This window comes from Selaginella moellendorffii, unplaced genomic scaffold (assembly GCF_000143415.4).
Source record: "Selaginella moellendorffii unplaced genomic scaffold, v1.0 SELMOscaffold_74, whole genome shotgun sequence".
Taxonomy (NCBI): Eukaryota; Viridiplantae; Streptophyta; class Lycopodiopsida; order Selaginellales; family Selaginellaceae; genus Selaginella; species Selaginella moellendorffii.
The window spans coordinates 452,790-470,601 of NW_003314335.1; the positions used below are offsets into that span (position 1 = coordinate 452,790).

The window sequence follows — 17,812 nt, forward strand, 5'->3', positions numbered from 1 at the left end:
TCAAGGATGGCCTATGCTCTCAAGGGATGCTTCTGGCACACTCGCGGTGTGTGCGTTTTGCATGGCTCTTCCGGTAAGTATCCCACAGAAAAAAAATGGGCACGGCAGGCAAACTATGCTTCCGGTTCCAGTGCCGTATTTATCCTTGAAAATGGTGTAAAAGAGTTGGGCTACGGCATAACCTTTGGCGTCGTTGTTTGGATCAAGCAAGAACCCGATGTCGCTGATCGCCAAAGTGATTTCGAGAATGTAACCATCCAACGATGACGGATATAACAACGGCACTTATAATTCCAAATGCACCGTTTTTGTCTGCTGATCTGGTCTCCTCGGACTGCATGGGACGATGGTGAGGACAAATATAAACCAGAAAGCCACCATATGAGCAGAGGCATCGTATCCAATAAGTGCGTATTGGCTCATCAAAATTCCAAGAAGAAAAATATACGGATAGCTGTGAATACCTTCGTTGTTCACTGTGTTGAAATACTTGAAAACAACCAATCAAGTTCCAGAACACGGCAAAGGTACCGAAAAAAGAGAGGATATGAATTGGCAGGCTATTTACTAGCCCGTGAAGAAACAAAAGGTCTGCATGGAATCCTATTACGACGCACTTGGAGGCATAATAGCCACGACCATTTGCACCACCAGTGCTCAGTAGTACCATCACTTGAAGGAGAGTGGCTAGAGAAAGGTCTATGCTTGTCGTCACAGGCCACTGAATTTGAAACATAAAACACACTAAAAGAGAAGAAAAGAGCGAGAGCTAGAAAGACACACCTGACCAACAATGTAAAGAAAGGTGAATGAGAGAGTAAACGAAAGAGCTTACCAGCCAGTGATCCATGCTGCAAACGGACCCCAGTTCTCGCCAGCTAGGTTGAAGCTCCAGAATTAGAGTCCTAAGAGTACCACCTATTAGCGGGATGGACTCAGGCAGAGCAAATGACTCCAGCGGTGGGATGGGATTCGCGTGCGTCGGTCTGATCGTAGCCCCACGGACCCAGCACGAGAAAGAGACTCTTTTCGGCTCCTTCTAAGGTAGTTTTCTTAGTCCGTCGACAATTTTATATGCAGCTACCAAAGTAGGATCAAAAGTAGGTCACTGATTCTCACGTCACCTTGCATGAGCTGTTACGATTTGGTTGCTCGGTGAGAAAGAAAAATCTGCCTGTAGCCTCAATCACATGATACTAATCAGTCCCACCTTCTTCACGTGTATGCCTCAAGCTGCGTATAAATCTGCAACCCCTTGCAGTCGAGGAAAACATTAGCTTACAACTTGCCTTCCTGCTTTTGTATACTCTTGCATCTTGCTCTTCTAGTATGGCGCTTCTCGGAGGCATAGCTGGAGCCTTGTTCCAGGATAGAGGCTCGTCTAAGATCGTCTATAAAGGCGCTGTCCTCGTCCGGAAAACTAATGTCCTCGATGTCACCAACGTTGGAGCTTCGGTGGTGGACAATACCGCAGATCTCCTTGGTCTTGGAGTGACACTGCAATTGATCAGTAAGTATATGTTTGTCGCTGCCAAGAACATCCTCACCTTTGAGTATTGTACAGGTGCCAAGACAGGAAAGAAGAGCGATCCCGCAAACCTTGAGAAGTGGTTGTTTTCTGGAGGATTATTTGCTACGGACGATGTCAAGTACTCTGTGAAGTTTTCAGTAGATCCGGATTTCGGACTGCCTGGAGCATTTATCATCGCAAATAGTCATCCAAGTGAATTTTACCTTGTCTCTTTGACTGTCGAGATGCCTGGAGGGGGGAAGATCGTTGAGTTTCCTTGTTATTCCTGGGTTTACAATTCGAACCTCTACAGAACAGAGCGTCTGTTCTTCAGTAATCAGGTAGGCCCTGCGTGGTAAAGATCTCTGACTGTTGTATCCTGACGAATTCTTTCAGCTCTACTTGCCAAACGAGACACCGACGGGCCTGACAAATGCTCGGGAGAGTGACTTGAAAGCCCTGCAAGGCGATGGAACGGGAATTAGACAAGACTGGGATCGGATTTACGACTACGATACTTACAACGATCTGGGAAATCCACTCCTCAACCTGCAAAGACCAACTTTGGGCGGATCGACTGATCTTCCTTATCCCCGCAGGTGTCGCACCGGTCGAATTAACATCAATGGAGGTCTGAATAAGAAGAAGAAGAAAAAAAAAACTGATTAGTGATTTTCCTGTGCAACAGTTGAAACTCTCACCTTGACCCCGTTAAACAAATTCTACATACCAAGCGACGAAAGATTCGGCGCCGTGAAGAACAGTGACTTCCTGGCCGACGGTCTCAAGGCACTGAGTCACAGCGTTCTTCCAACTCTGGAAAGCATCATCACGTTTGACCAGACGTTTGATTCGTTCAAGGAGATAAAGGACCTGTATGACCAAGGATTTGATATATCCGAGCTTGTCACCTCACCAGTAAGGGGGATGCAAACGCCACTCGAGTTCTTCAACGAGTTCACTGCAGACACCGGCAACACCAGCTACATGAAGTACCCACTTCCGCAAATCTTAAAAGGTAATGCTCTTCAAATGCAAACTCGAAAAACATGCATCTAACATCAGGCAACTACAGTGAATGAGAAGGGATGGATGACGGACGAAGAATTTGCAAGACAAATGCTGTGTGGAGTGAATCCTATGATGATTCACTGTCTAAAGGTAAGTTCATGATACTCACAGCCATTAGCCAACTCTTGAGTTCAGGAATTTCCACCCATGAGCACTCTGGATCCTGAAAAATACGGACCATCAAAGTCCGCTATTACCGAGGAACACATCGGCAGTCAGCTAGAAGGCTCAACCGTACAACAGGTTCGTTTTTCTGAAGTACGGGTTCTAAGTTGACTCTCTAACCACGCAAATGGAAATGCAGGCAGTGAGTGACAAGAAACTGTTTATTCTCAGCTATCACGATGAGTTCATGCCTTACCTCGACAAGATCAACTCCCAGAGATCATCTTACGCTTACGCATCCCGAGTTCTCCTGTTTTTGAAGTCGGATGGAACTCTACGGCCCGTAGCCATCGAGCTCAGCACACCGTCTTCTCAGAGAGTCTTCGTCCCACCGGCAGCTGGAAAAACCGATTGGCTCTGGGAGCTCGCGAAAGCACACGCCGCCACGAACGATTCTGGATATCACCAGCTTGTCAGTCACTGGTAAGCCAAACATTTAGAGAAAGAAAACAAAAAAGCAACCCTCTCGTATCTGTTGTGAAGGCTAAGGACACATGCTTGCATCGAGCCATTCATCATCGCGACTAACAGGCAGCTGAGCAAACTTCACCCTCTAAACCCGTTCCTGCAGCCTCACTTCAAGTACACCATGTCAATCAACTCGCAAGCGCGGCAAAGCCTCATCAATGCAGCTGGAATCATCGAGCTAACTTTCACTCCAGGAAAATACAGCATGGAGATGAGCGCTGTGGTTTACAAAGGCTGGAGATTCGACGAACAAGGCCTACCAGCAGATCTCATCAAAAGGTAACACAAACAAAACAAAACAAATTCTGGCACTGACACCACTACTCGGTTCCAGAGGGATGGCGGTCCCAGACTCCACAGCAAAGCACGGACTCAAGCTTGCAATCGAGGACTATCCATATGCCGCAGACGGTCTTGAAATCTGGGACGCTCTGGAAAAATGGACGTCCAGTTATCTCGACGCTTGCTACAACGACGACGAAGCAGTAGCAAACGATACAGAGCTCCAGGCCTGGTGGAACGAAGTAATCAAGAAAGGCCATGCAGACAAGAAGGACGAGCCATGGTGGATCAAGCTGGACAGCAAGAAGAACCTGGCTCTAGCGCTCACCACTATAATCTGGGTAGCGTCGGCCCATCACGCAGCCGTGAACTTTGGCCAGTATGCATACGCTGGCTACATGCCCAACCATCCCACCGCCACTCACAAGCCAATCCCGGCCGAGAACTCGGACGAACACAAGAAGCTGCTGGCAAAGCCCGAAGAATTCTTCCTCGAGACGGTCTCGAGGAAGCTGGAAGCGATCCTCGTCATGCTCACGCTCGAGATCCTCTCCTCTCACGCGTCGGACGAGGAGTACCTGGGGCAGCGCCATATCTCGAACTGGACGGATAATCCCAAGGCCATCGCCGCCTTCGAGAATTTCACCGCCGCGATGAAGAATGTGGAGGGAATCGTGGCGCGCCGCAACGCCGATCCATCACTCAAGAACAGATTGGGGCCCGTGAGCATCCCCTACACGCTGCTCTCCCCGGCATCAGAGAAAGGGATCACCGGCAAGGGCGTGCCCAACAGCATTTCCATCTGAGATATAAACCCTAAGGATATATACAATATGTACAATACAAGGATATATATAATATCTATATATATAAGAATGAAGGGCCCAGACCCCGCAGCCGTCCGATCCCAGGCTCGGGGCAGCCTCGGAAGCAATGGTTCTCTGGAAGAGGCCAGGGCCAGTAGCCATGGTTTGTGGGCATATTGGCTCAATGTTGTGGTGGCTAATGGGCAGTATGCAGATGTGGCCAGGAAGGGAAGAGGGCGTGGTGATAATTGTTACACCATGCACTCCTAGGGTTCCATGGCTGCTTTGCCTGCAGTTGTGTGAGCAGCACCACAGGCAGGGCTGATGAGGGAGTGCACCAGTGATGTTTTGTTAATTGCACACGTTTGGCACTGATAAACAGAATCAATTTCCTTATTCTTGATGCAGTGAAAGAGTTGGTGCAGATTTGCTGTCTACGAGGTGGTGGAGAGATTCTGATTTCTCAGTCTTAGTCATAGTCACTAGGGTATTCACCTGTGTCTGCTTGGAGATGAGGCCAAGTTACTTTCCTTCAGGTGGAGAAGCTATGCTTAAATGACTTGCTCTGCCCATGCTGCGTGTGCACTAGCAATGAAGTGCTGCACTATGTTTAAATTCTAGAGCTGACTAGTGCTATGGCAGCGGGTGTGGGTGATGCAAAGTATGGAGGTGTCTGCACAGCACGGTTCATGGCACACTCTATCACATCCACCTTTGCAACAACAGTGGCTACAAGTAAGTGATCCCTTTCTTTCTCAACACTTCCTTTCCTAGGCTAACTTGATTTCTACTACTAGATCATTTAAATACCACACTAATCATCCTCTACAATTTGGGAAAGGATGAAACTGTTAAGTTTTTCAGTGAGACGTGCCAGTGTGCCCTGAACAATACTAAGATACATTTAGAGCTTGCACATCTGGATGTATGGAATCAAGAGGCTCAAATCATTTCAAGCTCCTGGTGATAGACTGCACAGAATTGCCCTTTTACCATGGCTCCTCCTTTGTCTTTGCAGCCACAAAGCTTCCACCACCCCAAGCAGCAGATGACGGCCCCTAAGGACAGGCCCAGGAGCTTGTGCCGCTTGAGCACGGGGATGTTCACAGTTCAGTTGTCAGAGTGCTCATCACAAACTGTACTCCTAGGCGCACAAGAATTCCTACTCCACGCAGCTCAATTGGTTAGTATTGCTCCAGGCCACAAATCATTCTTCATGGCAACCAAGACATGCTGCAAGAGAGCTCACATCCTAGATTGATGAATGGCTGGGCTACTCCAGATGTGGCTAGTTTTCCAGTGATCAGGTGGATATTTTGTAGGGTGGCTGAATCATCCAATCTCTTTGTCTCCAGGGCATTTCTCATGGGATCTTCCAGGGCATTCTCTCCAGGCATGCAGTGGGTGTGCAGCAAGCTCACATTCATGGTGCATGGCAATCCATGCAATATCAATGGTGCTCAAGGGATTTGTTCAAGGGACTGGCATGGGTGTTCAAAGTAGTCATATATGCATATTCTAAGATCCCTAAGTTAGTTTTTCCTATTTTACTTACGTTTTTCCTGAAGCTGTTCCAAATGTGTATCTTGCAATCTTGAGAAAAGTAAAAAACTCTTTCTTTATTTCTCACATAACTCTTCCATATTGCATCAGCAGACTTTAAAGTTGTGCATCATCCTGGTCCATTCAAGTTCTTGAGGCTTGGAGTTCCAGGTAAAGCAGACTAAGTAGTTCTGTCTAGGTCACAAGATTAAGAAATTTGCTAGGTTGATGGAATTCCAGTTCTGTTTGGGAAGACTCCTCCACTTGGCAATGGTGGATCTATTTTTTGTTAGGCTTTCTCTCTTTGGTTCCATCCTTCCATGGTAAAAAATGTTGTGTTATTCTTATTGTACTTTAGTGTGTTTGGTATTGTTTAGCAGCAGTATAGTAAATAGGATTGCAACAATCTCTTCACAGCTCTAGCAGCTAGGATTACTAATTTTTATTTGTGATTTTTTGGGCGAGAAAAAATAACACTCATATGATTTAAATATTTTCAAAGACTTTGCCAATTGGGCAGTATCAATAGTTGCAGATCTTGCTGGGTCCATGAATACCAAGAGATTACCACCAGGATTCATGTAATTCTTGCTCTAGGAACATGCTATTGCTAATGAAGATTTTTACTTGGTTTATAAAGAATTAGTTATAAAAAGTTTTAGGTACAATAAGTCTGAAGATGTTTACTTGTCTGTTATATGGAGACATCCTAATGATGGCTTGTTTATGTCTAGATATCATTAAACATATGGAACCCAACACTAGGTGATGGTATATTAAGGATATTACCACTCAATTGATTAAATTTGAATTTGCTATAAGCATGATTAAAGCTCTAATTATTAATAAAAACAAATTAAACAACTTAATAGTGTGAGTGCATGGAATATAGAAAGGGACTATAGAAAATGTGCATATCAATTAGCCTTAAAACCCTAACTTATATACATGAGTGAGTGGTCCAAATTAAAATTAATCTAACAGCTACCAAAATCCCACTATGCTAATATTGATATATGGCATCATAGCCATACACTTGGACCTCACATCACTCTTGGAATAATGGAAGACCATTATGGTTCTTTCGTAAATGGCCCGGGATCTGGAGGAACATCAAAAGGAAATATTAGTGGATCTGTAGGTGATACTAATTGTTCTTGATCCCTTTATATGAAGTGTTTTAACTACTACACATGTATAATTTTTGGAAGATTGGCTTGTTAGATGTTATGCCGAACCTCATAAACTTGTGGTCCAACTTGCCATAACACCTGATACGGTCCTTTCCACTGAGCAAGGAGCCTCTTAGATAAACCACATACCTTAAGATGGGGAAAACAAATTAACACCAAGTCATCCACTTTGTACTTTATAGGTGGATGATGATGAGAGTTGTAGCACTGTTGTTGTCCCACTTGTACACAACTTAAGTGTTCGGCAGATTCAACTTGGACAAGTGAAAGAATGTTCATCAAATACTAATCCCGTGACTTAACATCGACAAGTCGTAACAATCGCATAAGTAAACCCAACTCCATTAGTAATATTGGATCATGACCATATAGGAGCTTATATGGTGAAGCATCAATAGAACTCTACACCCCTATGATATATGCATACTGAAAAGACAGCAAATAACCATCATAATCCAAATGCACGTATTTTGTGATCATCCCTTTGAATGTTTGAATAAGCCATTCCACCAAACTGTCTGACTATGGATGATAAGTATTTGTGAAAGTGTGGTATATCCCCAATCAAGAAGTGCCTCAGCCATAAACACAGGACCATTATATAAAAGAATCTGCTCTGGACAAAAATGTTAAAACACCTCAATTGATGGACAAAAATGTTAAAACATCACTCAATTGAGGAGGAAGTATTTAACAATAGTTGTAGAGGTGCTAGCAAAAGCACCAACTTCCACCTAGCAAATTAAATAATTAGAATCAATAATAACATAATAGTTAATCATAGAAAAGTTCTTATAAGATCAAATGCTACCAACTCAAATGGATAGGAAATTACAATTGACTCCAACCGTCCTTCCGTAGCACAAAGGGGAGTATTACGAGTTTGGCTCCAGATGTAGCTATACACATATTGGATAACATTATGTCACATCTTCAACTAATAGAAAAACCTGTGCATCTTCTCAATTATATGACAATGTCCCATATACCCACCTAAAACAAAAGAATCATGGTAGGTATAGAGAAACCGGGGAACAAAGATTGAAGGCACCACCAGCTGTAATGATTATTAAAAACTATCCTTACAAAATAATGAAGGCTATTTTCAAGGCAATATTAAAAATGTAAATGCTAGAATGGTAAGTCATTAGTTAGTGATGCAAGATTCTCAAATCCATCTTGAAGCCTTTGAATCCACGACTCAATCTTTTGAGCCTTGCGAACCTCATCAAAAGAAGGTAAATCCTGCTCTACACCTTGTGGACATTGAAAATCAAGTATAACAACTGCTAATGATACAGAATCCTCATATAGAAAATCCATATTTGCTGGAATAATAGGTTTGTTAAAAACGTGAGAAAAGAACAAAGAAGGAAGAGGAGTTCAGAAAGGGCATCAACATTAGTTATAGAACTTTCCAGGTGATGAATAACATCAGAATCATATATCTAAAGCTTAAAAACCCACTAAGCAATACGACCAACCAAGTTCTTTCACTTTAATGATGAAGTAACGGCAATATAATCACCTCCCAATAACATCTGAGAACCATGGAGATATGCATGAAGTTTCTTGAAACCCTAGATTGCTGTTAAACACTCTTTCTCTGTCGTGGAGTAGTTCACCTTTGCTAGTTGTAATGTACAACTTATATATACAATAGGATGGCATTGATTAGGCACACTCAAGCTCTCTTGCATCAACACACCTCTAAAACCAATATCAAAAGCATCCACACGCAAAATAAAAGGTCAAGTGTAGTCAGGATACGCCAAAACCGGAGGAGTCATCAAAAGCTCTTTGAAATCCATGAACACCTACTCACAGTTTGTAGACCAGATGAAAAAGTCACTAGACAATTGTTCAAACCAAACGGCATCACCAAGAACTCGTACAAACTAAATAGTATATGAAAAACAGTCTTAGGTATATCATTTTCAGGCATTGATACTTGCCAGTACCTAGAAACAAGATTTAACTTGGTGAACCAACTTTTCCCTGGATAATCCAAGAGATCAAAAGTGTGAGGAAGAAGGTACACATCCAGGATCTTATAATCGATGCAAAAATGAATACTCCCATTAGGCTTTGTCACAAGATAAAGTTCACATGCCTAAGGACTCCACAACTTTTGAATAACACCCTTTTCCAACATCTTCTTTATGTTTGCATATGATCTTTTTGGGTGACTGATGACGAACAGGAACCTTGATTAGACAAACATCCCCAGTTAGAATCAAATGACGTGTGGCAATCTTCACCTCAGATGATAGGTTAAATTGGCATACTCCTTCATTAGTTAGTTAACTATTGCAACACAAAGACTATCAAAGGGATCAAAAAAGGGAAAAATGGAACAAGATGGAAATATAAGAGGAAGTAATGGTGAAACAAAAGTAATGGAAGCAAAGGTAGAAGCAGAGGGACAAAGAGGTACAAAAAAAAAAGGAATGGATGAAATATAAAGAAGTATGAGACAAGAAGGAGAAGTTTGAAGGTCACATTTGGCATCATTGTGCTACAACTAATCTATACCAAGAATAAAGTCAAAAGCTTAATTCGGCACCACCCGCAATAATTGCAATCCAAGCTCAAGATCACCTACATATACAACTAAGTCCACCTCATCCCATACATATGTATGTGTATGGCCGTTGCCATAAAGAATGAAAATTGACTTTGTTGCACAACACAAATGTAGACGGCAATATATGGCATCAAGTTGAGTAATAGAAGATAAACTCAAATTTGTATCAACTAACACAAAGAGAATAATAAGAGACCTCTTGTTATAAAAACGAGCTTAGAAAGTAAACACTAGATGAACTAGTGCCAAGTGAACCCCTTGATAATACTCCCGAAAAAAAAATAGAGAGGTCACTGACTTATTTACGCAAGGTCCCTTTGTTACTTGCATGACTCATCATTTCCTAAATGCATCTCAGGTGCATCTCTCGCAACAACACTAATAAGACATTATTGACGCCAAGGTCTCCACCCAGGAAATGGAGGCCACCAATTTAGAAAACGTCAATAATGCTGATAAGTGTGATTAACTTTATCATACGCTCAGCAATGAACATCACGGCCACAATCACGTCCTCACCTTTATCTTTAATCTCGAGCAGCAACAGCATCAACCTCTATTGGAATAGGACCATCTCCCATATGAAGTAGAGCTGAAGGACGTGTAGCAAGAAGTGGAAGAGACGACGTCTTATAACAGCATCATCCCAAGAATTATATGTGGCAATCACCATGAAATGATCGAATCAATAATACACATCATCCCTAGGATTCTTATGAAAGAACTTTGACCAAATGCAAGGATTGGCACCAAAAGCAGGAGGAGCTATACCATATGCCGTGAATGCTGCCATCAATTGAGTTTGGTTGTTTAACTGCAATCGCATAGCATTAAATAATTGCACCAACTACTACTCTAGAGTCAAAGGAGGAGGAGATTGTTATTTTGCCATGAAGATGAATGAAAAGGAAAAAATAAAAAGAAAGAAAAGAGATCTAGACAATGGAAAAGCTAAATTTAAACAAAGGAAAAAACAAAAGAAAAAAAAACGGAAAAAGCTAAATCTAGACAATGCAAAAGCTAGATTTAAACTAAAATCCTAAATCTAAACATTCCTTAGGGACAATAAAAAATGCCTCTCACCTCCACCAATGTGAGTGTATGGAATATAAAAAAGGAATACAGAAGATGTACATATTAATTAACCCAAAAACGTTAGTTTATATATGGGAGCAAATGGTCCAAATTAAAACCAATTTAACAGCTACCAAAATCCCATTATGCTAATATTATTATATGGCATTGTAGCCGTACACTTGGATCTCACAACAGTATTATTTTAAAATATTTTTTCTAAGTACAAATATATTAATACTATGGAATATAAGATTTGAATTTACTTATATATAATATATGTTTATACATTTTCTTAGTAATTATTTTTTTAACTGAAATAAATTATTAATGATTATTGTTAGTCAATATTCTCTTACTTTTGTTTGATAAAATCTTAATGTATCATTTAATTAATATTAAAAATTCCATTTTTACTTTTTTCTGTGTCAAGTATTGTTCTAAATATGTTCATATTTCCATCTAATTTTTTGTATTAATAAATACTTATTCTTACTCATATATTTATAATATCAAATTCACAAGAGCAAAATTTTTTATATAAAATCACCCAGCATTTGCTGGGCAATACTAGTATATAATATTTGTAATTCAAGTATAAACGTTGATAAGAATATGCGAAATAGATCCTCTAAAAGTATCTTTCATAGTCCAAAAATTTCTAGAGGGATAAGCTCGAATGTGACAATAAAGAAGCTTCTTTAGGGCTCGCTCCTTTTGAATTATTTCCCCCTCTCACGATGGCGATGGCAGCGATGGTCTGGGCGCTCGCTCCATTGGTGATTTTACTCATCCATCCCGCCGTTTGCTCGCGCCTGATTCTATCGCCGCTCACGCTCCACAATGGTCTCGGCAAGACGCCGCCAATGGGGTAAGCGCAGGATTGTCTTTAGACGCAAAGAATGTGATGTATTTGCACAGATGGAATAGCTGGAACCATTTCGGATGCAACATCGATGAATTGACCGTCAAAGAAACTGGTATGTGTTTTCGTTGCGATTTTTCCAAGCTCACCTCCTACGCATCCAGCCGAGGCGCTGGTCTCGACTGGCCTGGCTGCATTGGGATACAATTACTTGAATGTTGGTAAGTTATTTTTGTTCCATTTTTTTTCTTTGGTTGTTTGATCACAGGCTTGTTTTCTGGTTTCTGGCAGACGATTGCTGGGCCGAGATGAAGCGAGGCTCTGAAGTAAATCTGTTTTGAGTGTACACGGCCGGGCAATGGTCAGTGAATTGTAACGCGACATTTTGTTTCTCAGGGCGAACTTACTGCTCGAGCAGCAACTTTCCCATCTGGCATCAAGGCCCTGGCGGATTTTGTTCACGAGAAAGGTCTCAAGTTTGGGATTTATTCCGACGCCGGGTAAGCTGCTGAACTGGTCGATGCATTAATTTTCTTTGTTACTTGTTCAAGGTACTTTACGTGTGAGAAGCAGCCTGGATCTCTTGGATACGAGGAACAAGACGCTGAAACCTTCGCCTCATGGGTAAGCTTGAGCACAAGTTTTTCGTTTTAAGCGTTTGTTTTCTTTAGGGAATCGATTATCTCAAGTATGATAACTGCTTCACAGATGGAAGTAAGCCTGAGTTGAGGTAAGAACTCTTTTGAATTCTTGGTTTCTCTTGTTCATTTTCTGTATCAGGTATCCAATCATGCAGGAAGCTCTCGCCAAGACGGGTCGTAAGATATTCTTCTCCATCTGCGAATGGTGGAAGTTTTTCTCGTTCTCTTCCTTCTTTTCGTGTTTTGTTTACGCTTATCTTTTTGCAGGGGCGTCGACGACCCCGCAGAATGGGCGCCTGACGTTGGAAATAGCTGGCGTACTACCGGTGACATCACTGATACCTGGAAAAGGTATTCTCTTTCCTTGTTTCACAGCTCTGATCTTTGCACAGCATGACAACTATTGCCGATTTAAATGATCGCTGGGCTTCGTTTGCTGGACCCGGCGGCTGGAATGGTGATTTCATTTCCCGCGTTTCCCACTTTTCTTTTCACGAATTCTGCGTAACTTGCAGATCCAGACATGCTTGAAGTTGGAAACGGCGGAATGACCATTGACGAATATCGCTCACACTTCAGCATATGGGCATTGATGAAGGTTTCACTTACTTGTTTATTTCCAGTCACTGAGATTGTTTAGCTCGCAGGCACCATTGATTCTCGGCTGTGATCTCCGAGATATGAGCAATGACACGCTAGAGATCATTACCAACAAGGAGGTTATAAGTGTAAATCAAGGTAGTCTGTTTGTTTTGATTCAGATGCCTGTTTGTTTTTATAAGAGCCCTGTCTTTAGATTCATTGGGAATTCAAGGGAGAAAAGTTTGTAAGAAAGGACCTGAAGAATGCCACGAGGTAATCTTTGTTTGTCTTGGATTATCACTCCTCAATTCTCGTAGTTTCTGCCAGATCTGGGCCGGTCCACTCTCTCTTAAGCGAACAGCGGTAGTGATCTGGAACAGGTGCGAGGAGGATGCCGATATCGAGGTGTCATGGCAAGAGATCTCATTGCATCCATCCACTAGAGTGACAATACGAGACTTGTGGAAGGTAATTTTCAAGCTTGATGAGTATCACCACTTCTTACTGCCTTGCAGCACGAGTACTGGAGTGGTGTTTACAACGAAAGCATTGTGGTTAGCGTGGCCCCTCATGGTGCCGAGATGTTTATCCTAAGCCCGGGATGGTCGTCTCTTCCTAAGCAGGTTCTCGTCAGCAGCCTTTGATACTTTCTTCGCTTCACAGTAATCGGAAATGCTAAAGCTTCTGGCTAAGATTGAGAGTTGTAATTGCTCATGCTTTCCTTGCAGGAAGGCCGAGCATAGATAAGCTCGAATACGAGTCTGTGTGTGTTAAATCTGTTACAATTTATACTTCGTTGATTATCGAGCTCTCCTTTAAGCTTTTGGTGCATGACATGATATTGGTTAGAGTTAAGGCAACCACACCAGATCATCAAGTTCATGGTTACCAAGAAAATGCTTTGTAAATATTTATTTTGTGACGGCCGAGATTAAAAGCTACTTTTAATCGAATTTGTAGTGCTTGTCCACCGTGGCAGCCACGTCCCACGTACAGCTCATCCCTTTTGGGAAGACCACCAAATCCCCAGCGCCAATCTCCACGAATTCGTCGCTGGATCCCTCCGGATACACCTTCACCCTGCCCTCCAGGAGATAGCACGTCTCCCTGGCATCGTATGTCCATGGGAATTTGCTGGGCGCGCAGCCCCACCTGGAGTTCCATCCTTCGATCAATCACTCCATCGATCAAAACGGCGAGAGGAATCGACTTACTTTGGCCAGGTCTTGACGCCCAGCTCCCTCAGTCTCGCATCCGAGGGCTCCTTCTCGACCTTGATGCCCAATTTCTCCACCACTGCTGGCGATGATGCCTGGCGATCCTGCGCCATAGCTCGGAGCCCCTTGGTGCGCAAAGGCCTCGCGGCGCCGGGTCTACTAGCCAAGCGCTCAAAGTCGCCACAACCCTGAAAAGCTCTGGAGCAAGGGAAAGACAAGGCCGCGCTTAGAGCTGCTGCCATAGCCGTAAAGAATGACTGAAATACAAATGCGATGCGACACGTGTCCTAACACGTAGACGACACATAGGCAAAAAAGGTAAGCCACGTGCAGTGCACATGCTCCACGTAACTACCACGTAAGCTTAAGCCAAATGGCATATACCCTGAAGATATTAAAGCTCCCAGAAGAATGGCTCGTTGTCCAAGCCATGTCTCCAGCGCATTGTCTCTCAATCCACATTCCAGCAGCGGCACCACCGGTTGTGGCAGTGGGATTTTTCCTCCCAGGAGGAGCTTGCCTGCGTTTTCCAGCAACACTGGATCAATCTCCATCAAGCAAGCGAGCAAATCAACGAAATGTCGAGAGCTGGCTGTGAGTGGAGCTGGGAGTTCTATTGTCCAGGAAGATGAAGGTGAGCCAATCTCTCTGGGGACTGCCAAGCTTCCTGCTAATGTGGATGTGAAGCTCCTCGAGGACTTGATGTTTCAAGTAAGTGAATCTCTACTTTGAAGTTGTAAGAAAGAAAGATAACCTTCTACTGTTTCAGTGGGGCAACAGCCTCATGCAAAACGCGAACTTCACTCTGGAGCTCCCTCTCAAGGTAGAATCCCTCAAGAACTTGAATCTACTACACCAATAAAAGGAGAATTGGAAATGTTAAATGCAGGTGGACAAAGTGAAAAATGGAGTAAGATTGGCATACATACGAATCAATGAAGGAGTTGTCGAGGATCTGGTTTACATTGATGTGCTGGTGCTGCCACCAAGTAGTGAATCGACACAGCCTTTCTTCCTGGCGCAAAGGAGTGGCAAACTCAAAAACTCTGTCCCTCCTGGTGAGCCAGCCATCATGCAGAGTCTATTGCAAGCACTCAAAAAGTCAGTACAAATTGCAACACCGAATTGAGTGAGATGGATGTAAAGATTATTTCAAAATTGTAAAATTTCTCTCTTGAGAACTTGCTTGCCTACCTGCATGATCAGGCACTCTTAGAAAAGTGCAAAGGCTATGATCTTTACAAGTCTAGCCACTTCCTCTTGCCCATATCTTCCTGTTCAGTATACCAATAGTAAGGTGTTCAATGGGTAAACATGTGCTCTTACCCAACGAAATAGTTTGCTTCTCGATTCCGTCTTCAGTCATGTCTGAGCACTTAGAAAGTTAAATGATTTGATCACATCACAAACCTGGGTCGCATTGAACTTCGTTGCAAAGGTATGGTGCAACTCAAAAATGCTTTGCCCTATTAATGTAATACTCTCTCTCTCTCTCTAAGTCAATCAATCAATCAACTTAAACCATGGTGGGTGCCAGAACTCTCCAACTTTTGTCTGATATGCTGTCTGGTGTAAATTTTTTATCTGGTAAATTGAAAATATTTTTTAAAAAAGACAAAGGATGATATAAAGTTTTCAGGTTTGACAATAGTAAATAATTGAAATAAAGAGGAAGTATGAGCCAAAACTTGAACACCTAAAACCTTATGTCAGCTATGTTTTTGGGGATGAATGAGATGAAAGTGTGATAGGATGGAGTGATGATGTGATAGTTGTTTCTATCATTATGTCGAAGTTGTAATAATTAAGTGGTTGTGGATTGGATTAATTAAACTAGATGGGCTTTTTAAGAGGATTAATACTGGTTTTTGGGTAGTAAGATTATTTATTGGTTAATATCCACTTTTTTATGTCAATTATAAAGTAATTATAACATTATACATAGTTTATGAATAAACATATTGTTTTTTAAGCAGAGACAACCAACTTGATATCTATAGACTTCTTTACTACAGAAAAGAACAACACTCTAATCAACACAAAATGACTCAAATGGTTCCAAGAGCAGTAGGAAGTTTATGTTGCATCATGTATTACACTTGTAATAACTCTTTGAAAATGTAAATAAGCTCAAGTAAATTTGAGATCTTAACTTTTAATCTTTCCTTCACAACAAAGGAAAGAAAAAGTATTTAAAATCTCAAAATTTATTTGGACTTACTTACATTGTCAAAGAGTTGTTCTAAATATTATTTCTTAGCTACATAAAATGAGTACCATACTGTAACTAAAGGTCTGAAAGGGTTCTACACTGCTCGATGCCAAAATCATTTGAGAAATTCTTGTTCATGCGAACAATTAATTAAAAAAGGAGGTCTTGTAAAGAGGTTATAGATATCAGAGTCAATTGCTTGTGCCTTAAAGAAGTCAATAAGCTTTTCAAGTGTCTTAAGAACTTTCAGATTCAACTCCGCTAATTTTCCAAGCTGCATTTACGCTCCTCAACCAAGGTTTTTGCACAATGGCTTTGATTCAAGAGTTTAAAATTTTGTACTATTACCTTGTGCTAGAGGCTTTGTCCATGCATGTTGATTATCATATTTGCCATCTCGGTCATATTTTAACATTTTTTATGTAAACGTAAGGCACAGATGAAAATACATGACTGTAGCTTTTGCACTTCCTCCCATGAGGAGTTTTCAGTGTAGAAGACAAAAGAGATATAAGCATAACTCTTTGATTCTAAATAGATTGCCTTGTAGAATAACACAAAAAACTCACCCAAATTGTCCACAAGACTTTGTAAGTACTTGAGCTGGAGCTAGAGCTGCTGCTGCTCTTCCAGCCCTCTGGCTCAGACTGGCCACAGACCTGGAATTCTATGTCAAACTCACTAGAGCTCCATAAAACATAATTTACCATTTACCTCATCTAGCTTTGGCTCCGGGACCTTAATAATATGCTCCAAGACTTGGATACATAAAATAAGCTCTGAGCTCCAAGAATTTCAATTTACATTTGCCTCCAACTTATGCTTCTCCTATTTCAACTCCTGTAACTCCTAAATCACATGTGAACTCACTACATCTCCATGAAATGCATGCAATCTAGATTTACCTAATCCAACTTTGGCTGTGGGACTTCAAGGGTGCACTTCAGCTCCTTAGTGGTAAGCTCTGGCTCCACAAGGGAGAGGTCTAGTTCCTCATTAATGTGCTCTGAGACTTGTATTTATAAAATAAGCTTGAAGCTCTAAACATGTCAGTTTACATTTACCTCAACTCGCACTTCCACTGCTCCAACTCCTCTAGCTCCTGAATCATATGTGAGCTCGTCACAGCTCCATAAAATGCATGCAATCTATACTTCCATCTTAGGCTCCAGGTACCTCCAGAACTTGGATCCATATAGAAGCTCCAGGTACTGCCCCCGCCCCCCACACACCCCCCCTCCCCCCCCCTCCTTCCACCGACAGCCAATCAGTCAACCGTTTCACGTTACAAAGATAGGATTTGGAAACGTTTCTGTGGCTAATGATTTACATTTATGTCCTATACTATTATAGTAGAAAGCAGAAGTTTGTTTCTTTTTCCATGGCTTACACCAGCCTTTACCCTTAAAATTACTGACTGCAGCAGCTGAGGTCGCTCAGCTGTTGTACCTTGGTAGCTTGCCTGTGTGAGACACAAAATCCCTAGGCCCCAAAGTGGAGCTGGAAGGGCACCACATGGTAGTGGCCGAAGCGAGAGCCAAACGAGCGTAACACGTTTGGACCAAAAGCTCCGACTTGAAAAGTCAAGAGCGGGAGT

The 17,812-nt window shown here is 42.1% G+C and overlaps 4 protein-coding genes and 1 pseudogene across 4 annotated transcripts; 3 read left to right on the forward strand and 2 right to left on the reverse strand.

Annotated features, from left to right (window-relative positions):
* On the reverse strand, positions 1-1,131 carry LOC9658743 (annotated as a pseudogene).
* Positions 1,132-1,158: 27 nt separating this feature from the next.
* On the forward strand, positions 1,159-4,375 carry LOC9659334 (probable linoleate 9S-lipoxygenase 5). Its single transcript, XM_002986445.2, has 9 exons — positions 1,159-1,510; positions 1,565-1,851; positions 1,907-2,141; positions 2,199-2,528; positions 2,586-2,671; positions 2,717-2,824; positions 2,886-3,169; positions 3,230-3,493; positions 3,549-4,375. Exons 1-9 carry the CDS (start codon positions 1,330-1,332, stop codon positions 4,300-4,302), a joined length of 2,529 nt encoding a protein of 842 aa, XP_002986491.1. The 5' UTR covers positions 1,159-1,329; the 3' UTR covers positions 4,303-4,375.
* Positions 4,376-11,400: 7,025 nt separating this feature from the next.
* Positions 11,401-13,595, forward strand: LOC9658745 (alpha-galactosidase). The gene is made up of 15 exons (XM_024660448.1): positions 11,401-11,569; positions 11,620-11,678; positions 11,728-11,784; positions 11,855-11,889; positions 11,960-12,063; positions 12,115-12,187; positions 12,235-12,293; positions 12,344-12,409; positions 12,472-12,555; positions 12,597-12,661; positions 12,720-12,802; positions 12,852-12,942; positions 13,001-13,059; positions 13,114-13,254; positions 13,302-13,595. Exons 1-15 carry the CDS (start codon positions 11,439-11,441, stop codon positions 13,428-13,430), a joined length of 1,236 nt encoding a protein of 411 aa, XP_024516216.1. The 5' UTR covers positions 11,401-11,438; the 3' UTR covers positions 13,431-13,595.
* Positions 13,596-13,671: 76 nt separating this feature from the next.
* Positions 13,672-14,267, reverse strand: LOC9658746. Its single transcript, XM_002986528.2, has 2 exons — positions 14,001-14,267; positions 13,672-13,938 (listed from the first exon to the last, which is right to left on the reverse strand). Exons 1-2 carry the CDS (start codon positions 14,243-14,245, stop codon positions 13,731-13,733), a joined length of 453 nt encoding a protein of 150 aa, XP_002986574.2. The 5' UTR covers positions 14,246-14,267; the 3' UTR covers positions 13,672-13,730.
* A 147-nt stretch (positions 14,268-14,414) lies between these two features.
* On the forward strand, positions 14,415-15,194 carry LOC9659335. Its single transcript, XM_002986448.2, has 3 exons — positions 14,415-14,714; positions 14,773-14,826; positions 14,893-15,194. Exons 1-3 carry the CDS (start codon positions 14,415-14,417, stop codon positions 15,130-15,132), a joined length of 594 nt encoding a protein of 197 aa, XP_002986494.1. The 3' UTR covers positions 15,133-15,194.
* Positions 15,195-17,812: the final 2,618 nt, after the last annotated feature.

What these genes read in the sequence shown, in the direction of transcription:
- LOC9659334 (XM_002986445.2), top strand. Translation starts at nt 1,330, where the DNA reads ATGGCGCTTCTCGGAGGCATAGCTGGAGCCTTGTTCCAGGATAGAGGC. An exon ending in AGTGACACTGCAATTGATCA is followed by an intron (nt 1,511 to 1,564) that starts GTAAGTATATGT and finishes AGTATTGTACAG; the next exon opens with GTGCCAAGACAGGAAAGAAG. An exon ending in CCAGCAGATCTCATCAAAAG is followed by an intron (nt 3,494 to 3,548) that starts GTAACACAAACA and finishes ACTCGGTTCCAG; the next exon opens with AGGGATGGCGGTCCCAGACT.
- LOC9658745 (XM_024660448.1), top strand. Translation starts at nt 11,439, where the DNA reads ATGGCGATGGCAGCGATGGTCTGGGCGCTCGCTCCATTGGTGATTTTA. An exon ending in GGCAAGACGCCGCCAATGGG is followed by an intron (nt 11,570 to 11,619) that starts GTAAGCGCAGGA and finishes GTATTTGCACAG; the next exon opens with ATGGAATAGCTGGAACCATT. An exon ending in ATACAATTACTTGAATGTTG is followed by an intron (nt 11,785 to 11,854) that starts GTAAGTTATTTT and finishes GGTTTCTGGCAG; the next exon opens with ACGATTGCTGGGCCGAGATG.
- LOC9658746 (XM_002986528.2), bottom strand. Translation starts at nt 14,245, where the DNA reads ATGGCAGCAGCTCTAAGCGCGGCCTTGTCTTTCCCTTGCTCCAGAGCT. An exon ending in GGCGTCAAGACCTGGCCAAA is followed by an intron (nt 13,939 to 14,000) that starts GTAAGTCGATTC and finishes ATGGAACTCCAG; the next exon opens with GTGGGGCTGCGCGCCCAGCA.
- LOC9659335 (XM_002986448.2), top strand. Translation starts at nt 14,415, where the DNA reads ATGGCTCGTTGTCCAAGCCATGTCTCCAGCGCATTGTCTCTCAATCCA. An exon ending in TCGAGGACTTGATGTTTCAA is followed by an intron (nt 14,715 to 14,772) that starts GTAAGTGAATCT and finishes CTACTGTTTCAG; the next exon opens with TGGGGCAACAGCCTCATGCA. An exon ending in CTCTGGAGCTCCCTCTCAAG is followed by an intron (nt 14,827 to 14,892) that starts GTAGAATCCCTC and finishes TGTTAAATGCAG; the next exon opens with GTGGACAAAGTGAAAAATGG.